The sequence below is a fragment of the Pteropus medius genome, unplaced genomic scaffold (genome assembly GCF_902729225.1).
Source record: "Pteropus medius unplaced genomic scaffold, Ma_sr-lr_union100, whole genome shotgun sequence".
Lineage (NCBI taxonomy): Eukaryota > Metazoa > Chordata > Mammalia > Chiroptera > Pteropodidae > Pteropus > Pteropus medius.
In genome coordinates, this window is record NW_024340701.1 from 6617863 (window position 1) to 6637827 (window position 19965).

At 47.3% G+C, this 19965-nt stretch overlaps 2 protein-coding genes across 5 annotated transcripts in view; one reads left to right on the forward strand and one right to left on the reverse strand.

Moving 5' to 3' along the window:
• Nucleotides 1-4035, forward strand: part of ZFYVE9 (zinc finger FYVE-type containing 9) — a 127593-nt gene extending 123558 nt beyond the window's left edge. For all 3 annotated transcript variants that reach the window (XR_005658045.1, XR_005658051.1, XR_005658049.1), the window contains one exon: nucleotides 27-4035. The gene's annotated coding sequence lies outside the window, so the exon portion shown is untranslated. The remainder of the gene's footprint in view (nucleotides 1-26) is intronic.
• CC2D1B (coiled-coil and C2 domain containing 1B) lies at nucleotides 240-17513 on the reverse strand. Of its 2 annotated transcripts, none has more exons than XM_039886145.1 (24): nucleotides 15751-15816; nucleotides 14465-14609; nucleotides 13370-13473; nucleotides 12840-12998; nucleotides 12310-12435; nucleotides 11955-12114; nucleotides 11604-11779; nucleotides 11356-11431; nucleotides 11160-11270; nucleotides 10947-11077; nucleotides 10761-10833; nucleotides 10448-10578; nucleotides 9910-10027; nucleotides 9653-9825; nucleotides 9117-9242; nucleotides 8457-8515; nucleotides 8250-8366; nucleotides 7795-7868; nucleotides 7591-7649; nucleotides 7322-7373; nucleotides 6801-6900; nucleotides 6541-6631; nucleotides 5263-5392; nucleotides 240-2939 (listed from the first exon to the last, which is right to left on the reverse strand). In XM_039886145.1, the coding sequence occupies exons 1-23, from the start codon at nucleotides 15814-15816 to the stop codon at nucleotides 5264-5266; spliced, it is 2556 nt and encodes an 851-aa protein (XP_039742079.1). In that variant the 3' UTR covers nucleotides 240-2939; nucleotide 5263. The 2 variants fall into 2 exon arrangements, with proteins under 2 accessions (XP_039742079.1, XP_039742069.1); XM_039886135.1 differs by lacking the exon at nucleotides 240-2939 and adding an exon at nucleotides 17376-17513 and having other exon boundaries at nucleotides 5264-5392; nucleotides 15751-15833.
• Nucleotides 17514-19965: the final 2452 nt, after the last annotated feature.

Here is a 19965-nt window from a genome sequence, read left to right on the forward strand (position 1 = left end):
CATATTTAGATTTTTGTTTTTACCAGATTATTCATTGAAGTGAATCAAAGACCCAATGGATTATCCCTCTCCTATCCAAGGAAGGGCGACTCCATGTAAACAAGGTGACTTGGATAGCAGAGCAAAGGTCAGGATTGCTCAAGAACTGCCCAAGTGAATGGCAGGTATTGAATTGGGCCTTTCTGTGAAAGCTGACAGACCATACCCAAGATTTTCAGTTAAAATATACACTAGAGGCGTTTTAAAAAACATTTTATTGAGAAATAATTTAAACTTCCAAGAAAGTTGCAAGTAAAAAAAACCTGCGTATGCTTTACCTAGATTCACCAATTGTTCACATTAACATTTTGCCTCATGTGCTATTATCAGTTCTCTCCTTAAAAATGGAGTTCTTTGAAAGTAAGCTGCATACACCATAGCCCTTTAACCCCAAGTATTTTAATGCTTTTTTTCCTAAAAATATCACTTTACATTACTGCAGTTCTCAACTTCAATTTAACATTGATAGACTTAACCTAGCATCTAATGTCCTTCATAGCATTTTCCTCTTCCAGTAATGCTTCTATCCTAGAATCACATAAATAGCTTTCCTGACTCACTTTTATGTCCAGGATATTTTTGAATATAGGTTCCCTCACCCCATTTTTTAAATAGGAAATGCCTCATTTTGAATTTGATTGGTGTCTTTTCATAATTAGAATCAGTTTATACTTTCTCGGCCAGAATCCTATTTAAGTGATGTTGTGTCCTTTTTAGGGCATCGCCTCTGGGGTCACCTGATGCCCATCTGCTCCTTGTTGATAGTAAATTTTGATTACCTGGTTAAAGTGTTGTCCAGTTTCTCCACTGTATGTTTTTCCCCTTGGAATGAATAACCAATGCGTAGACACATTTTCAGATCATGCAAATACCAAAATTTCCCCTTAGTTTTAGCTTCTACTGTCTGAATTATTCTTTTACTAAGATAGTTACAGAATGCTTTTTCAATTCCAGCACCCCCTCCACGTTTACCAGTTGCACTTTGTCATTTAATAAGCAAAAGTCCTTCTTTCCTATTTATTGTTTCCTTTATAGCCTTGTGAATTACTTTTTGAATGGTTCCAATTCATTACTTTGGTACTCAAGTGGCCTAAGCTTTGGCCAGAGAGACCCCCTTCAGGGTAGCTCCTGCATCCCTGTGATGTGCTATCATTTTTTTTTTTTTAGCACTTCCTTTTCTGGCCTAACAAGATGCTCTACGCTCATCTGAGCTTACCCACAGCCCCAGCCTTGGAATCAGCCATGGTTACTTTTAGAGGGAGTGGTATTAGAAACCAAGATTTGGTTTAGCCACAATATATGTGATTCACTCTGATTCTTTTCATTAAAATTTTATTTTGGTCAGACGAATGAATTTCACTACCGAGTTAGAAAAACACTGCTTAGAGGGTAATTCACTCCCTCGTCACTGGCATCCTCTGGGAGTTAGTACAGGCCTCTGGGATAGTGGTTAGAGCTGGGTTTAGCATTTGGCAATTATAGGCTGTGGACCTGTTTAGGGCAGCAGCTCTTTTCCAGACCAAGGCCCAAAGGCGTGGCCTTCTGTTCAAAGTGTGTCTAACCAGGTTTATCCCTTTTGCATGGTATACACGTGTGGGGGGTAGTGGGATTCACATTCTACGTGTCTCTCCATAGGCTTTGCTGGTGGTGGCTGCAGAGAACTGATTGTGACCGTTCCCATAAACTCAGAGGTACTTGGAGCTTCTAAGGGAAACAGTAGATGCCCACAGGACACCAGTTTGTAAGGACTGAGCCTTGGGATCACGCACATCCCCTCCAAAACCTGACAGGAACAGGACACACTTAATAGAAGCAGGTATTTGTGTGTAACATCCAGCTTGGTCTAAATATACTTTGGAAGTTTAGGGCTTCTATAGGAACTCTGTTTTTTTCCTATAGAAGTTTATCTTTCCTCCCGCTCAGCTAAATATGCCTTGCAGTTGTACATATTTCTTCTGGATCAGTGCAGGTTTTTTAATTCTCCCACTAAGGACAAACTCTGGCCCTGCATAGTCAGGTCCATTCTTATTTGTATAAAATGTCCTTTATGTTTAGTATAATTATCTTTTAGAATTGGACATAAAATAGCCAAGGTAGTTTACTTTCCTCCCCTCATTTTATCTTTTGTTTTAATACACTGTGTACTGTAAGTTATATAGAGGGCAGAAACATATTTCTAAATTAGATTTTTGAGAACGTAAACTTAAAAGATTGAGATATAGAGATCCTTATAAGCTGAAGAATAGAATGACCATTATGGTAATATTCAATTTTTAAGAAGTATTGAATTCTTACCAACTGCTAGACAATATAGTTTCATTTATTTTTATCAACATTTTCTGAGCACCTACTGGACTCTCTAGGGCTATAGAAATATAGGACTTTGTCTTGTGTATGTTCTCATCTAGTATTTTCCCTCATCCAGTGGTTCGTTCCTGAATGCTGGTGGGCCCAAAGTTTCCAACTGAATTTACTTCTGTCATAACTAGTCATCCGGGAAATAATTTATGCATTTAATGCATTTCAGACAATAATCAATCTGCTGAACACTGTTTCTATATTTAATAAGTTTGCAATAGTGGTTTCTATTTTAATAATAATAATGGCAATGGGATTTTAAGGAATTATACATGTAGCCAGAAGGGCTACGGAGTAGAGCAGGAATGATAATGTCCTCTCTAGAGTTTGAGAAGCTGAGGCCCAGAGAGGGAAGAATCTATCTGTGATGGAGGTAGACTAGGTGCAGGTGCAAGTTACCTGGCTCTACCAGTCTCAGCCCCAGTTTCATCCTAAAAGAAGATGCCTTTATTTAATGGGCAAGATCTTTTCGGATCTGCCTGCAAAATTTGGAAAACAAGTTCTCAAAATTTGGTAGCAACAATGCAGGTTTCAGAGTGGTGCTGTAAGAAAGGAAAATGATGTTAAAGTTACAAAATAGTTTATTCTTTGTGAGCAAGACTTCCTGATTCTAAGAAAAATTTCTTCCATATATGATTCAGTTCACTAATTTAGAAGAAATTATGCCTTGCACTAAATTGGGGAGAGAATTTACTATTTAAAAATGCTTTAGGTCGTGGCTGGTTCCCAATTTGCCCATTTAGTCACTAATCTCCATATTTGGTTGCTGCACTTGTACAAATCCTAAGACTAGACTAGTCAGGCTCCTCCCATGCTAGTGGCCCCTGCATGCCTTGGTTAAAACAAAGGCCTTTTAAGAACCTCGGTCTCCAAGTACAGTGGGTGGCTTTGTTTTGCCTCCCTCAGCCTGAAGGTTGTTTTCCTAAAAGCAAGCAGTGAAGGAGACTGCAATTGAACAGGTTGCGAAGGGAAATATGTGAGCTACAGAATACTCTTATCAAACTGGAATAGGGCATTTCCAGCAGAGGCCTGAGTTTAGAAGTTACTAGGGCTGGTTGGAACCTTTAAGTATAACAACCAAAGCTATCCTGGCCCTCTTAGTTAAGTACTGGGTTGGGGTGCAAACCCTGAGGGGAAGGTTAGGTTGGGTCAGGAACCCTCTTGACCACCCTTTTTTTGCTCTAAACCACCTTATGAAGGCTAACAACCTTCCTTTTCATTTTAGATTACTGCCTTTTTGACACAGATGTGACTGCAATTAAGTATTAAACCTCACATCTATGGAAATTTTGGTAGTTCACTCTGATAGGTAAGTTAGACTGGCCAAAAGCTCTTGGAAAAAAGTCATTTGTCTGTTGTTTATGCTGTTATCCACTAAAGATCTCTTAAGGGCGGGGAAGCACAGGCCAGCCCAGCCCTACCCCAGAAAATTCAGTCTCTGAGTTGTGCTTAAGCAATACTGTAGTGATCTGTAAGCTGAATGTATCTGCTTCACTAAGAGCCTTTAAAAAACGATCTTGAGGAATGCATTACTGAACTTAATGCTTCAAAAGGCGGGTGGGGATGGGACGTTAAAGTTTACTTCTGAAAAGTGTAGAATATTGCAGTTTTGAATATTAAATCTGTTGCATCTGTAAATCCCTCCATCTCACCATCCATTCTGAGAAACAAAGCCAAAGGAGAACTTGGGAATGAAGGAGTTTCTCTAGGTGATCAGCTAAAGCAGCAAGGCTTCCTCTGCCGTCTCTCAAAAGAGGAAGCCAGAGCAGCCATTTCTGTCAGATGTTAACAGCTACTCTGGTTTTTAAAAAGTGACAAGGCTTTTGTCTAGGACTTTGATGGTTGCACTGTGTATAGAGTATAAGACTCCTATAATGGCTACATAAAATTTTATTTATATACATGTATATTTTTTTCTCCCCTCCAGTAAGCAATCTTTTAGTTTTAGGTGCATGAACCAAACCCAAGATGCAACCTTGCCTACTTTCCACCACAGTCCCAGATATAACTTCCCTCCTCCACTGAGAGCTTTGGGAAGCATGGAAGCTAGTGCAGTAGCATCACAAACCAAGGCACAGGCACAGGTAGAGCTGGGATAAACTGCATTGTGTGGCATAGGCTGCCACTGACAAACTGGAGTCACAGAACCCTGCCGCCACCCTAAGCAGGGCTGTTTCCGATCACGCTCAAGTTTTCCCATCCCTCGCAGTTATCTTTTAAAGGCACATCCATAAATGTTGCAAATGGAGGCTGGGGTAAGCTGCACACAGTTGCTACATAGGGGTTAAGGGGCTGCAAGACTCCATGACACAAAATAATGAAGCTATCCTTGCCTTTGCTGAGAGGGAGGGGGAATGCAGCCTCCTGGAATCCAGCCTGCTTTGGTGTGGAGGCCCAGAGAGGGACCAGCAACAGGAAAGAACAGAGCCCTGATCAATAATGCATGTACTTAGTAAGTCTTTGGTGTCTGTGTAGCAGCATCTATCTCCCTTATGTACAAAGGCTTCTGTAGCCAGCAAAGCTGTGAAAAGTATGCTTCTGCACACAGTTGCTGGCCTGACTCCTCTCCCCGCATTGACCATCACAAGGCACAAAGCATAGAAAGTGGGAAGTAAGTCTAAACTACAGAGAATATGCAGAGTTTAGACAGAATTTCCTGAAGACAGACTTGAGAAGGTTTAACTTCCCTCCCCAGGTCTACTGAGGATCATAAACTCAGCCCAAGCCCTAAGTTTTTGCCTCTTGCTCATCCTCACAGATGAGAAATTCTTAGGCTTTCTCCCCAGATGTGAGTTGAGTACTGCAAGTGTCCCCGTGGGACGTGAGCAGGGGACAGAAGTTGTGAGGGCCCACAGAGCTGCCCACCTCACAGGCCCCTGGGCTCCAGGACCAGCCAGTTCTCGGTGACCATCTGCACATCCTGGCCACTCAGAGGCTCACGCAGCCTCACTTTCACCTCCAGCTTGCCCCCAGTGGGTTTCCTTCCATCCAGGACCTGGGAGGGAGGGAAGGAGAAGGTAACTGACGGGAGCAGCAGCTCCCTATGCTCACAGGTAAAGAATGAGCCACAGCATCCTGCAGTGTCAAAGCAGGAGTCTCCATTACATGACAATCCTGCTGTTTGGTGGTGCTGGTGTTAGGTAAGTCATAAAAGTAATATGAAAATCCAAATAAGCATCAATGCTCTGAGGTGATTAGAAATCTAGAGTTCTGCTAAGTTTTCCCCATGGCAACTATTGGAAGAAATGCTCTGGCTTAAAGGTACAGCCTGAAAACCACTAAGCTCAAATGCCCAGAGAAGTGGATGTTACATTATACAGCCACAGTGTGGCAAGGCCAGGCCTAGAACCCAAGCCAATGGTTCCTTTTCACCCACCATGCAGCCTCTCTCCTGGGCAGGAGAGGAAACAGCTGGAGTGCAAAGTAGTACAATAGGCACTGACCGTCCTGTATGTGGCCAAAACAGAGCAGGGCCCACTTAGGAACAACTCTCCCCAACAGGTGGCAGAAGCAGGTAGGCACATCATTGTGGGAAAAGCCCCATCTATGAAGGCATCAGCAAGGGTCTGGGCTGCACTCTGCCAGGGACACACGGAGCTTATGTAACACCTCATCTCTGGACCTCGGTTTCCTCATCTGTCAGAGGTAAGCTCCCTGCCTGTAAAATTTGATGAGTTCACTGAAGCTTAAGGAGCTGTCTGGGGCCAATTCCTAAACAAAGACTAGGCTTTATTGTGGTGGGTCCCTGATCTGGAAATCCCGTATCAACTTTACGTCTAGAGCTCATTCTACTTCATGCTGCCACACGATTGCCCCAACCATAACTGCCCCCACCAAAACCCTAGGAATTTGTGTGTGCCAAGTCGATAGCAATGACCAGACCCACCTCAAAGGACCTATAATCCCAACATCCCTGGGAACTGAGTGACCCAGTGTTGTGGAAAGAATACAGCTACTTTCCATCTGTGTGACATTTGAAATTTTCTCAGACCCTCTGAATCTCTTAATTTGCGAAGTGGAACTGGCGCCTGCTCTACAGCATACCTGAGGATATTTTTAAAGGGCACAAAAACCTACAATGGGACTGAGGTTCAATGAATGTTGGCTCTTCACTTGCCATGTCCTCTGGTTTGCCCACCCTACCTCCAAGATCTCTCTGATTTCACACTCATTCTCCAGCCGTTCCAGTTTCATGTGGGCTGTGCCAACGAGCTTGTCACTTCTGAAGAAAGATCTGGGGAGCCAAGAGTCAGCAGAGGATTAGACTGGGCAGGGAAAGCAGGAATGAGCTGGCTTAGGCCAGCGTTAGAAAAATGAGTAGTAGCAGGGGTGGCAGCAGCAACGGAAGCCATTCCTTCTGCCCAATCCGGCTTGGCAGTATGATTGACTGACCAGGGCCTCACCCTTTGTGGAAGATTTCAAACTTGATTCCTTTGCTTTGTATCACCCTCCTAAATCCCCGGTGGTTTCGGTTGATGTTTAGTTTGAAGAGTTGACCAAATTCTGCAAGGAGACAAAACAAGAAAGGGCCTGGCTCCCAGGGATTTCCCTAGGGAAATGGTTAACAGAGGCCCAGGGCTGGCCTCCCGTCTCAAGCTCTCTGCCTGCAATTCAGAGGGACTACCACCAGAGGGTGGCAGAGCATCTAGTCCTGGCCTTGGAAGACCTTGGAAGTTCTTATACAGATTATACCAAAGTGGAAGGGACTTGGAATTTGGAGTCAGGATTCTTAGATTCAAGTCCCATTTCCACCACTTTCTTGTTTTGAGGTCGTAAGCAAGTCCCTTTACCTCTCTGAGCCTGTCTCCCCATGAGAGGAGTGGTGATACCTTCATCTCCCAAGTTGAGTACCAAGTAAGATAATTGATCCAAAAACACAAGTGCTACACTCACAGAGTGAGAGGAAGGAGGAAGCAGCCCTCACCTGGAGAGTTTGTGTTCTTCACCACAGCTGTTTTGCTTTTTTGAGCCTGGTCCTAAAGCAGTAAGGGAGAAGTCAGGACAGCTTGAAAAAACAGGTCTACAGGGCCAAGAACTCTAGGTTCAGTGTTGACTGAAGGGACTCCTACAGAGAATGGGCCCAAAGTCAAACCCCTCCCTATAGCCAGAATTCCCAGGAATAGGAAGAATTGAGCACAGGGTCCTGAAATGGAAGATGGGAATAAGAGGATCCTACCTCTACCAGAACCTCACCGAGTTAGGGTAGTGGAACTCAAACCGCACAAAAGCATCCAAGTCATCAGGGGTAACCCCTATGAAAGAGGAATGGGAGCCAGGGTCAGAAGGAGTAGCCAGGAGCCCAGCGCTTAATGTGGAGGGAGAGCCAGTGCCTCCTGTTGGCCAGGGGTGGAGTGTCTGGGCAAGACCCTCCTGGAATAGGGGTGGCCTTGGGGATACCTGGCGGGGCTGGGAGGTTCATTCCCCGGACAATGACCAGATGCATTTCTGTGCTGCTGAGTTCTGAGAAGATCCTATAACCAGGAAACAAGGAGAAAGAGCTCAAAGTGCAGGAGCATGGTCAAAAAGGTCCCCTCTTCCAGTGCCTGCCTGCTTGCTAGGTGGTAGTCAGGAGGAGAGTGGGCCCAGAGAGGCAAAGCTTGCCTGGGCTAGGAGTGGCAGAGGTGATACACAGACCTTGATCTGTGACCCCCAGTCCAGGGCTCCGTTCCTAGCCACCTGCAGTTCTGAGCTCCTCATAAGCAGGCATCATATCCTACTTCCCACACCCCCAAGACCCAGTGTCTAGAGTGGGGAAGCCTCACTTAAGTAAAGGGGCCTAAGTCTTCAGCCTTGGCCCTCAGTCTCTTGGTCTGTCCCTGCATGGAGCCATTGTTTCCCTAAGGCTTTGGTACCTCACAGTCTGGAACGTCTTCAACTCAAAGTGGTGGCTAGGAGGGTCGAGGCCCTGGGCCTGGGCCAGCTGCAGGATCTCAAGCTGCTTCTTGCGGTCCTGAGCAAGATTCTCAAACCTGACAGGGACAGGTGTACATGTCAGCATGAGACAGGGCTCACTTTCTGCTCCCCACTTCACATGCCCCACACCAAGCCCTTGCATTTACCGGGTAGTCTCGGCCACATTGCCCTGGTGCATGAACTGCTTGGAGAACAGCAGACACTTCTGAAAAGAGAGGCCCAGAGTGATTCCAGGATGGCTTTCAAGGCCTGACTTCTGAAAGCTCCGACCTTCTGTAGTCTCACTGTTCTCCTTCCCCAACACACACCACAAAGTGACTGTTTCCAAGTCCTATCACACTTTTCTAAGTTTTTGCTGTTTCTTCCCTGATGATAGGCAGGCCCCAAAATTCACTTATTAGCAAACTCTTATTCTTCTTTCAAAACCTAATAGAAACATCACTTCAAAAGGCTGACTTGGAGCCAGCAGTTTAGATCCATAGGCACAAATATACATTATATTTATATAAATTTCTCTATATACATATGTATCTGTCTCCCATAACACTTCCTCTTCTCATCTTCAAAGTACCTTCCCCTCCACTCTACTAACTTCATAACCACCTCGAAGGAGATAGATTATCCCATTTTACAGATGAGGAAAATGTGGTTAAGAGAAAGGAGTGCCTTGCCCAATGTCACACAGCCAGTAAGTGGAAGAGCCAGAATCTGAATCCAAGCCTATGTGGTCTAAGCCCCATGCCTTTCTTGAAAGAGAGGAAAGGGGAGGGCACTGAAATGGGAAGACAGACAAGCAGTCTACTGACCTCATGTTGCTCCAGCAGCATTTTTTGTAGTTGGGTGTACACCTCCTCAGCCTTTTGGGAGAGTCGCAGGTCTTCATGGTGAATGAGGATGAAGTCACCCTCCTCATCCGTCAAGGGTGAAGGCACCTGTCCAGGTCACAAGGCCCCTCAGGGGCCCCAAGAGTCAGATTATTTCTCTACTGAGCCTAATGAGCACAGGAATCCAAACAAGATGTTTCTCCAGCTTCTACTAACCTCCAGTGATGGGGACTCACTGCCTCCCATTCTATTTCAGGCTGCTGCAACACTCTGCCTCCTGCTGGCCTTGCCCTGCCTTGTCATCTCTGACCACAGGCAGCCCACCTGGCCTTCCCCCACCCTCTCTCAGGGGCACAGAGTAGAGACAGGGATAAGCAAAAGGCTCTTTTTCAGCTATCGCCACACCCCATCCAAGTCCCACCTTCACCAAGCAGCTGCCTTGGTTCACAGCCCTGCTCAAGCCTCCCACCCACCTCCTCTGCCTGAGAAGTCCTGTTGCTTAACAAGATGGGACTCACCTTGGAGAGATCCACAGGTCGGCCTGCTCGGACCTGGGTGATCTGAGCCTCAAGGTGTTTGGCCAACCGCAGATGAGCTTTGGCTTGTTCCAGGTTGTGGCCCCGCTTGGCCTGCAGGGCTGCCCGCTGGTACTGCAGTTTCCGTGCCTCTAGTAGTGCCAGCTGCTCCCGCACTGAAGGGCGAGCGACATCGGTTAGAGCCATGCCTGCCCTTCACTGGAGCCTTCACTCCGACACCCCGCTCCTCTCTAACTCACCAGAGGGTCCCAGAGACTCCTTAGAACTCGAGGCCTTGGGCTCAGGCAGGGGCCGGGATGAAGGGACCAGAGGCTGTGCTGGCTTCTTGGCCACTGGGGCCTGGGAAGGAGCTTCATCCTGTAGATGATCAGAAGGATGTCACAGGGAATCTGTTCTCCTACCCCAGCTGTGGCAGCTCCCAGACTTGGACTCTCTTCCTAATACTGCACTAACTTACCGTGTGAACTGAGATGAATGACTTCCCTTATGGGCTCTAGAGAATCTCAGAGCAGAAGCTGCAGAAGCTCTCTGAGCTAACCTCTCCAACAGGACAGCAGGGTATTGGGGATTGAACCTAGCTTCTGGAGTCAGACCTTGGTCTGAATCTAGCTCTGCCAAGGTTTATCTGGGTACCCTTGGCCAAGTTTTTTCTCTGCAAAATGGAAGAAAGAATATCTACCTCCTTAGGCTTGCTAGTGTGGACAATAGGGTCTGGATTAAATCTTCATCTGTCATTTTTCCCCACCAACCCCTGGAGTCTTGGACCCTTGGTCAAACCTCATCCCCATCTTCCTCTGCCAGGGCTGTGTCCTCTGAGGTGGCCAGTTTCTGGGCAGCTGCTAAAGTAGCTGCCACTGCATCCTCCTCAGTGCCTGCAGTGGGCTCCAGACCAGGAATGGGGGGGAATCCTGTAGAAGACAGAGAGCTGGGAACAGGGTAGAGTAGCCTCAAAGCAGCACTATGCTGCCTTGGGCCTTGGCTAGGTCTTCCTAGGGATGGGTGGCTCCCATAAAGTGGAGATATCATGTTTCCCCTACCCCCACCTTGCTCAGAGACCACCTCACAAAACTCCAGGCCAAGCACCACTGACCTGGAGGAACAGGCAACTCGGCAAAATCAACTTTACGTCCTGCTTGGAATGCTCGAATGGCATCTTGATATTGCTGCAAGGAAAGAAAGGGAGGGACCTATGGCGGGCAACATTCTGCAGGCTCCACAAAGGGAGAGACAGGGAGAGGCTGACATAGGGCAGGAGGCTGCACAGCCAAGGGCCTACCTTGGCAATGCGCTCGTGCATCCGGGCCTTGCGCTCATCCCCACTGCCCCGGGCCTGGATGCCTGCCTCGCGGTACTTGCTCAGCCTCTGCTGCAGGGCATCCAGCACTGTCTGTGGCTCATGATGGGTCGCTTGAAAGGAGAAAGAAGATGGCATCAGCTCTGCCTGCCTCTCCCCAGGTCCCCACTCCACAGTCCCAGCATTCCATCCTACCTGGGGTTGCTGGAGTGTCAGGAGCCATGACTGGCTGCACTCGCTCCACTGCTGGGGGTAAAACTGAGGGTGCTGTGAGGGCCTCAGAAGCCTGTGGGAAGGGCTTCAGGTCTGGAGGACCCAGAGCAGAAGTGTAGGTGGGATGCCTGGCCAGCCCCACCCTGACCAGGTTCCCCAAGACCATCCTCACACTCACCCTCAGGTGCTGGGGGCATGGCGCTCAGGTCCACAAGCTGCCCCTTCTCTAGGGCCTCCAAGACAGCACCAAATCTCTGCAGTAGTAAGGAAAAGCTGCTGTGGGCATAAGCAGCTTTTGGGCTAAGAAAACTCCCTTTCAGGGCAGTCTCACTCAAGTCTCAACCACTCTAGCTGCATAACCTTGAGCAACTCACTGCCCCCATCTGTGAGGGGTTGGACACAGGGCCCCTGAGCCAGATGTCATACCTTCCCAATCTTCATGAGCTCTCGGGCACGGCCCAAGTCTCCAGCCCGCTTAGCATTCAGGGCAGCCACTTTGTACTCTCTCTGTCGGGCCAACAATAGGGACTGTGGGTCTGAATCAGGTAGAGCAGAAACGCCAGGGCTGCCCAAGAGGCATGTCTCAGGTTGGGAAGGGTGGTCTACGGAGAAAACAAAAAACCCAAAGAAGGGGCATCAGGGGCAAAGAAGGTGCACACCTTGGGTCCCCACACACACAGATCTGGTTGGCTGATGGCAATGGAGAGTGGCAGGATAGAGAAGCAGGCCATGGGCTCTGACCTTGGGGACTAGGACAGGATGACTGTCTCCACATACCTGGTTCCATGGCGGGGGGGGCTGGGCGGTCTGCCTCAGGGCTCCTGTTGGTTGTTTCCTGGGCAGCTGGGGGCCTCCTGCCCAAGGCCACTGGAGGTGGGATCTCATCCTCATTGATCTTCCTTCCTTTCCTCACAGCAGCCAGCTGGGACTCTAAAGTCTGAGGGAAAGAAGAGCCAGAAACCCAGCCGGCCAACTCAGTCTGGACCCTGCATGAAGACAGGCCAGGGGTCTCTCCCATCCACTGGCCCAACCTCCTGCTGCCTTACCCGCTGTCCTCAGCCCCACTCCTCCCAGCCCAGCTCCCTGGCTGGCCACTTCTCCCAGCCCTGCTCCCTGGCTGGGCCCAACCCACCTTCAGGCCACGCTCACAGCGCCTGGCTTTGGCAGCTTCACCTGCTTCCTTAGCGCTGGCTGCGGCCTCCCAGTAGTTGCGGATCCGATCTTCCAGCAGAGCCTGCAGCCCCTGAGGCCCTCCAGCCTGTAGATACTCCAGTTCAGGGCCTGGCCAGTCTAGGGCCAACTAGGCCCTTGTTGCTCCCTCCCTCGAGGAAGCTGCCCCAGAAAATGGAGCTCTTGGATTCAAGGAGAAGAGCGAGCCTAAAAGCCTCAAGGGAGGAGGCAAAGACTCACTGGAGAGGCCAGAGGCCATGTCAGAGGCAAACACAAAGGCCCAGGCAATCTGTGGACAGCTGCAGGAGGTGGTCTGTGAGAACAGAGGAGCCTTTGGGGCCAGCCCGCCACCAAAGAGTTTTTCATGCACGGTCACTGCTTGGGGCCCTAGAAAGGGATACTGCAGCTTTCCTTCACAAGCCATGTTACGTGCATGTTATACACGGGTATGTAGGGGTATCAAAGGTACAAAAAAGTCCCTCCAGAACTTACCTGAGCTGCTGGAACTGAAGTTGTTAGGAGAGCTGTCTGTACTGGAGGTTCAATGTTTTCCTGTCCCTTCTCCTCCTCACGGCCACCCAGGCTGGCTGTCTCATCACCATCCAGGGGCCCAGCTTCCTCATCTGTACCCAGGACCTCTTGCAGCTCAGTCTGGGGAAACACAAGGCCCAGGAGCTTGGGAGCCTTATGGCCATACCTGCGATACGATCTGAAAATAAAGGGCCCTCTCCCCCAGAGTACTTCCCAACATCAGTCACTGTGCCCGAAAGACCCCTTTACCGAAACACTTTAATCTGACTGAAGATAGTCTTTTAAATAGTGAAGACTACAAGTCTGAGAATCCCCAAATGCAGAGCTCACACCAGACATCAAAGGAGACTAGTCTCACACTGTCCAGTCAGGAAAATGGGCCCAAGAAGGGCAAGGCACTCACTTAACATCAGGGCACACAGAAGGACAAACCCAGGTCTCCTCCACAGGCTTGACCACAGAGCCCTCGGACAACAAAATGGCAGACGCACCAGCAAGTCTGCATCCTCTTCCAGCCCTTCCTCTTCCTCCTCCTCCTCCACATCCTGCATACAGTCTGCCTCCAACTTCTCGATGTGGGCCATAGGCAAGGGGGCTGCGGGAACAAAGGGTCAGGGCAACTCAGAAAAGGTCCACAAAAATGATCTTCAATGCATGGCACATTTCTACACCCAGGGAGAAATATTGCCCTTCCACAGCCAAAGTCCCACCTATAAAACCTATGCTCTTCCTTTATGAGCCAGCTCAAAAACCCTCAGCAGGGAATCCTTCCCCGGCCCTCCCATAGAAAACAAAGCTATTCTCGTCTCAGCCTTTTTGCTGTGGTAGTTCATCACAGACATATTCATCCATTCCCCCTAACCACACCTTTCACATATGTAAAGATTTTTAACATCAAAACTTAATAAGACAGGTAATATTATCTCATTTTATATATGAATAAACTGAGAACTACCAATATTAAATTTCCTAATATTGTGATCCTACTAAGTGGCAGAGCCATGATTCAAACCCAGTTCGTCTAACTCTAAAGCACGTTTGGACTTAGAGAATGGAGGGCCGTGTTTCTCCCAGACCAGTGGGCCCCTTTCCAGGTCCTCCCATTCTCATCTCAGAGGTATGTGGGACTGGAGGTGAAGGGGGGCTTGGTGAGGGTTCCTGGTGAGAAGAGATTAAGATCTAGACCCTTTGACCCTCTTAGACTTCAGATCTCTGTCCTCTTCCAGGCTAGGGAGGGATATTCCACTTATTCCACTTATTCATGTGACACAATTTCTTTGCACTTATTAGCGCCCAATTCAGTCTGTGCTGAGTCCCTACTCTATACTAGGCCTAAGGACAGTGACCCAAGTTGGTTGGAGAGTCAGACTGCTGACTGTCCACAATGGGGAGGCGGGTAATCCAGGGAAGAAGTGAGCTCCCCATCACACAGGTGTGTGAGCATGGCAACATGGCCTCTTGGTGGGAGTGCTGCAGAAGGGACATGGACATCAGAAAAACAAGTCATCGGGCTGTGGAACCTCTCCTCCAACTGCCTGAGCCCATCTGGTCCCAGCACCGGGTCCAGCCCAGTGCCGCAAACTCACTGTGCCCCTTAGGTGCTGGCTTTCTGCTTGTAGTCCCTGCTTCCCCAGTGAGGGCCAGCAGCTCAGCCTCCAGGTCCCCATCATCTTCAGTCTCCTCCACCCCCAGCAGCATGTCATCAGGGCTGAATTCCACAAAGAGCCCCAGCTGAGAACAGAGAAAGTTTTTTAGGAATCATGCAATGAGGCAGAGGGTAGAGCCCAGCCCCAGAGCCAGTCTCCTGGCAGTCATTGGCTCCTTCACTGTCTGAGGCCCAGTGCACGGAAAGGAAAACTGAGGCTGCAACATTACCCTTTAGGACACTTTTCTCCCTAGTTACTCTACAAAGACCCAGTAAAACTACACCACCATCAATCATCATCACTCACAACAGCAACAGTGCTAGCTGCCACGTACTGTGCTTAGCACCCTACATGACTGCTTTAGGTAATTCTCACAATTCTGAGTGGCAGGCTCTATTTTTTTTTTTTTTTTTGGAAAACATACATAACATGAAAATTATCATCTTAACCATTTTTAAGTGTAGAGTTCAGCAGCATTATGTACATTCACATTGTTGGGCTACTGTCATCCATCCGTGAACTCCTTCCATCTAGCAGAACTGAAACTTGGTACCCTTAAACAACTTCCTATTCTCTCCTTCCCCTGGTAACCACATTCGACTTTCTCTATAAATTTGACCACTCAAAGTAACAGTATGCCCTATTTTTATCTCCATGTTCAGATAATACTGAGACGACCTTGTAAGCGGCAGAGCTAGAATTTAAAATAAGGTCTTATGACTTGAGTCTAAGCTCTTTATTCTACCACCTTCCTTACCTGCCTCTTTTAAGACAATAAAAATGGACTAAGAAGTCTTAGTACTTGGACCAAAATAAATAAAGGGAAGATTAGGGAACGGATCCCTAAGGCAGCAAAGCTCTTCCAGCAGACACAGCCCTCAAACCCCAGCAAGTAGTCATGGCCCTAAATAAAGAACCCATGAGAACGCTGGCCCCTTCAGAACACCCTAAACCTTAGTGGTTCTTGAACCCTCTAGATCATTCATATGGAGGTGGCCATGGCAGAACGATGCCTGGGTTGAAACACAGGTGAGTTCTGGCCTCATCTCCCAGGTATGTCTGGCAGAGAATAGGCAGAGGGTCTCTACAGGCTCTGCCAACTCCAGAAGCACTGCTCTAAGTCTCTGGGCTAATGGGGATACCATACAAGTGACCCAGTTTGCCCAAGCTGTTTAGGAACCCCCACACTCAGAGTGGCCCAGGGGTGAAAAAAGCTGTATACATACCTGCTTAGCAGCTGCCACGCCTTGGCCACTGGCCTGAGGGCCCTTCCGAGGTCTTGGCCCTGGCATCTCAGCAGCCTAGATACCTGTTTGGTGGAGAGTGGAAAAGACTCGACTGGAGCTGCCTAAAAGCTCCTCCCCCAACAGTGCTACCTATAGTAAGGTGTGGTTAGTAAACTCTCAACTCAGAGAGAGATAGTAATGCTTAACACCAAAGGGTGAAATACTAGCACTGGAAGTATAGCACTGAAGCAAGCAACTTGGGAGATGGAAGGGTTTAAGTGGGGGGTGTGTGGACACAATAAAAAGTTACAAACTTATTGACAAATATGGATTAAACCAAAGAGGCTGAGGCTGTGGAGAAGCCTGGAAGACAGATTCAAGAAAGTAACTCTAGGTAAAGGTGGGTTGGTGCAAGGTTAGGCAGGACTCAGAAAGGCTCTAAAACTGTGCAATCAAATATGGTAGCCATATATGATTATTTTCATTTAAATTTAAATTAAAAATCCAGTTCCTCGGCCATTGACCAGCACAAATATTGAACATTTTTATCACCACAGTAAGTTCTATTGGACAGTTCTGCTCTAGAGAAACCTAAGTATTCTGATTCTCTTGGAGATCTCACAACCCATTCATAGGACCTATTATGTGTCAGAGACCCTGTGCTGGGCACTGGGAGAGCAGGAATGAATATGACATTTTCCCAACCCTCAAAGGACATTTACATGGTGGAGATAGCCTCATCGATGGACAAAACCACACAGGGCTGCTCCAGGGGCCATGAGAGTCCAGGTGCAGCCCATTATCCAGCAGAGAGAAAAAGCTTCCTGGAGAAGGCAGTGCCTGTGCTGAGTCATGAATAAGTTGGGAATAAGAATTCCAAACAGAGAGAACAACCTGAGGTGAGAAACAGTTTGACCTGCAGAGGGAAACTAAAGATCTAGGATTACTGGAGCTTAAAGCGTGTGACATGAAATGGTACAAGTGAAGCTGAAAATGTGAGCAAGGGGCAAAATAGAAAAAACTTAAATTTTAAAGGAGTTTGGGCAGTATTCTGAGGACTATGAACGTGACGGAATCAGCTAGACGATTCAGAAACATCTGTCTGGCTGCTTAAGGGAAGGAGATAGGAGGGAGAATGGAGGCTGGAAGCTGTCGGATCTTGCAACGGTTCGGACGAAAGGGGCGAGCTGCGAAGGCGTGGGGGTGGCGAGAAGTGGAGAGATTCCAAAGTTACAGGGTAAAATCAACAAGGCTCCGAGGTTAAGTGGATGTGGGTGCACGAGAATGGGACCTCAGGGTGACTCCAGGAGTCAGAGTTCAGAGGCTTGGGAGAATGGCGGGCCGTCAACTGAGCGAGAGCACTGCGTGAGCCGGGCTCAAGGAAAAGACGAGGTCAGTCTGACATATCAAGTCTGTGGCTCCAGGGGCACCGGGCTAGGGGGCATCCGTGTCGGACCCAGGCCCGAGCTCAGGAGAGAGCACGGCAGCGGAGTGCGCAGGAGAGGCGAATCCAGGGGAACCCACTCCCGCGCGGCAGGACGCACCGCTCTGCCCCGCCTCAGCCGACTCCATCTCCCTCCCCGTCCCCAGGTCTCCCCTCGCCGGGGGGCGGTTATGCGACATACCTCGTGGCGGATCCGAAACCAACCCAGGCCTTCTCCTGCCCGGAACCACCCAGGGGTCCCGCTGCCACCCCGCCGCCGCGGCGGCCGTGACGGAAGCGCCGCGGCGGAGACGGCTCGCGCCCTAACACGTGACTCCACGCCCCTGCGGCGCGCAATACGCATGCGCAAGGCGAAGCGGGCGTAGCGCTCCAACAGGTGACTCCAAGGGTGGGGTTCTCAACATAGAGGTAACAGGAGGCTCCATACGGGTCGTTGGACGGTTCCGGCGTGTCCAGCTGCTGGCGCAAATACAGTACGTGCGTCAGCTGCCCATGCCCATTTTCCCTATCCCCGCCAAGCTCCCGCCCTCACTCACAGTCCGAGACTCCCGCGTACTCACTCGCCTCACGTCCTCGCTCCGTCCGTCTCGGCGTGAGGGCGGGGCTGACGTGGGCTCCGCCCTAGAGGAGGGGCTCCTCTGCTACCTTCTTTGTTAGTGGTCTTTTTAACAGTCTTAATCATTCAGCATCTGAATGTACCTTTTATAATCACAAGGCGGGTGAAATAAGATATGACAGGCAGTGGATGTTCATCTCATTCCACCTCTTCATGAAGTCACTTAATAGTTGAACACCAAATTCTTAACCTCCCTACCCAGGAGGGCAATGAAATGGGGGATGGGGAGGGGCGTTAAAGAGAATCTTCCATCTAAACCCTGCAACTCGCTGCTGCCTAGCTCATAAACTTTTAAATTACTGTGTTTTGTAGTTATCAGTTTAAAAGATCTTCCAGGTTCCTTGGACAAAGAGCTTTTACATCTTCTATTGCTTTGGGGTGGTCGCCCAGAAAAGACCGACTAGCATTTTTAAAATTGAAGTCTCAGAAATATTTCACATTTGCTGGAGTGCATGCTCCACAAAGGCAGAGCTGTTTGTTCTTTAAGATGTCTCCAGCGTCTAGAGCAGTGCATGGTACACAGTAGGCACTCAATAAATAGGTCTCATTTCTTGTGTGAATTAACATGAGTACTATAGTACCAGAAGTTTAAGAAGAAAAAAACTGTACAGTACAGTTGAAAGCACTTACGTTGCAACCCTTTCCCAAAGAGATACCCACTCTTCTGAGTTTGGTGTTTATTATTCCTGCACATTTTTCTACTGTGTATGTATATATCCTTAAACAATCCGTAGTATTTTTTTGCAAGCTTTAACATTATATCATTGGTATCACTGCATATATTCTTCAGCTTTACTCAACCCTATTCTAAGCTTCATCCACAATGATACTTACATTTCGTCTAGTTATTTTTCATTTCTGTAGGGTATTTCATAGTATGAAAATAATTCACTTTTCCAATGGCTTTACATTACAGTGCTATGAACATTCTTGGGTACACAACTCCTAGGGTACACGTGTTTTTCTAGGGTATGTACCTCAGATTAGAATTGCTAGCTCGTAGAATTTCTGCATTTTCCAGACAATAATAATTCCTAATTATCTACAGAGTTATCTGTTAGTTTACACTCTCAATAGTGGGGCATTTTGGTTCCAGTTGTTCTATAGCACCAAGGAAAAGTTTCCTAATAGATGTGAAAGGGTTTTGACTTGCAGGCTTCTTTTACTATGTTTATATTTTGTTGGTCAGTCATGTTTCTTATTCAGTGGATTACTTATTTACTCATATTTCCTTTTCTTAATTGTGTAATTCTTTTAAAATATTCCGATACTGATCCTCATTCCATTATATGCAGTTATAAATATAAATATTTAATCATGATTCTAAGAGCAAGGAGATTCTCCTACACAATTTATAACTCACAAAATTTAACATTTACAAAATACCATTACCTATGTTTATATCTCTTAAATCCACGACTCAATGAAGATTCAATGCATTTAGCTATTTAGCTCTCATTTCTCTATTTTCCATTAGTTTAGCATAGTTCCTCCATTTGGTTTTATTTCTGTCTTTGTGATATGGATATTTTTGAAGAGGAGCCGTTACTCTGAATATTTTTTTCTCAATTTTAATTTATCTGATAATTTTCTCATCAGTAAACTGAGGTCAAACATTTCTGGCAGGATTATTACATGTGTGGTATGTTTTTCTCAGTGCCTCACATGAGGCTTTAGATATCAGTTTGTCCCATTGTCGGCTTCCATATAAGTATTAGAATTAACTTGCAGAGGTATGTCAAATACCCCTGCCAAGATTTTGATTGCAATTGATTTGTATTTAGATGTTAATTACATCTCTTTAATAGCTTTATGCCTAGGTACCTTATATTTTCTGTGCCATCTGAGTCTTTTTTTTATTTAAAGATTTATTTATATGATAAGTGGTACCTTTTTAAATTTACACTTTCTAGCTATTTGTTGTTAGGGATTACTTATCACTGATATTATTTCCAGTAGTTGTTTTTCATAAACCAAGTTCGTTACATTCACATTTTCCAGAAGTTAAGATACATAGTAACATTCAGTGGAAGTCTTCTTCTAACCCCTGATCACGGCCATCCAGTACTTTCTCAGAGGCAACCAATATAACCAATTTCTTACATATTCTCCCAGAACTATTTTATATCAATACTAGTAACTTTATGCAGATACT

Bases quoted from the DNA above. Each gene is read 5' to 3' on its own strand.
- CC2D1B (XM_039886145.1), bottom strand. From the start codon at position 15,816: ATGCCAGGGCCAAGACCTCGGAAGGGCCCTCAGGCCAGTGGCCAAGGC. The intron at 12,436-12,839 runs GTAAGTTCTGGA...GAGTATCTACAG, and splicing joins CTTCAGTTCCAGCAGCTCAG to GCTGGAGGGCCTCAGGGGCT. The intron at 10,834-10,946 runs GTAGGCCCTTGG...CTTTCCTTGCAG, and splicing joins TGCACGAGCGCATTGCCAAG to CAATATCAAGATGCCATTCG.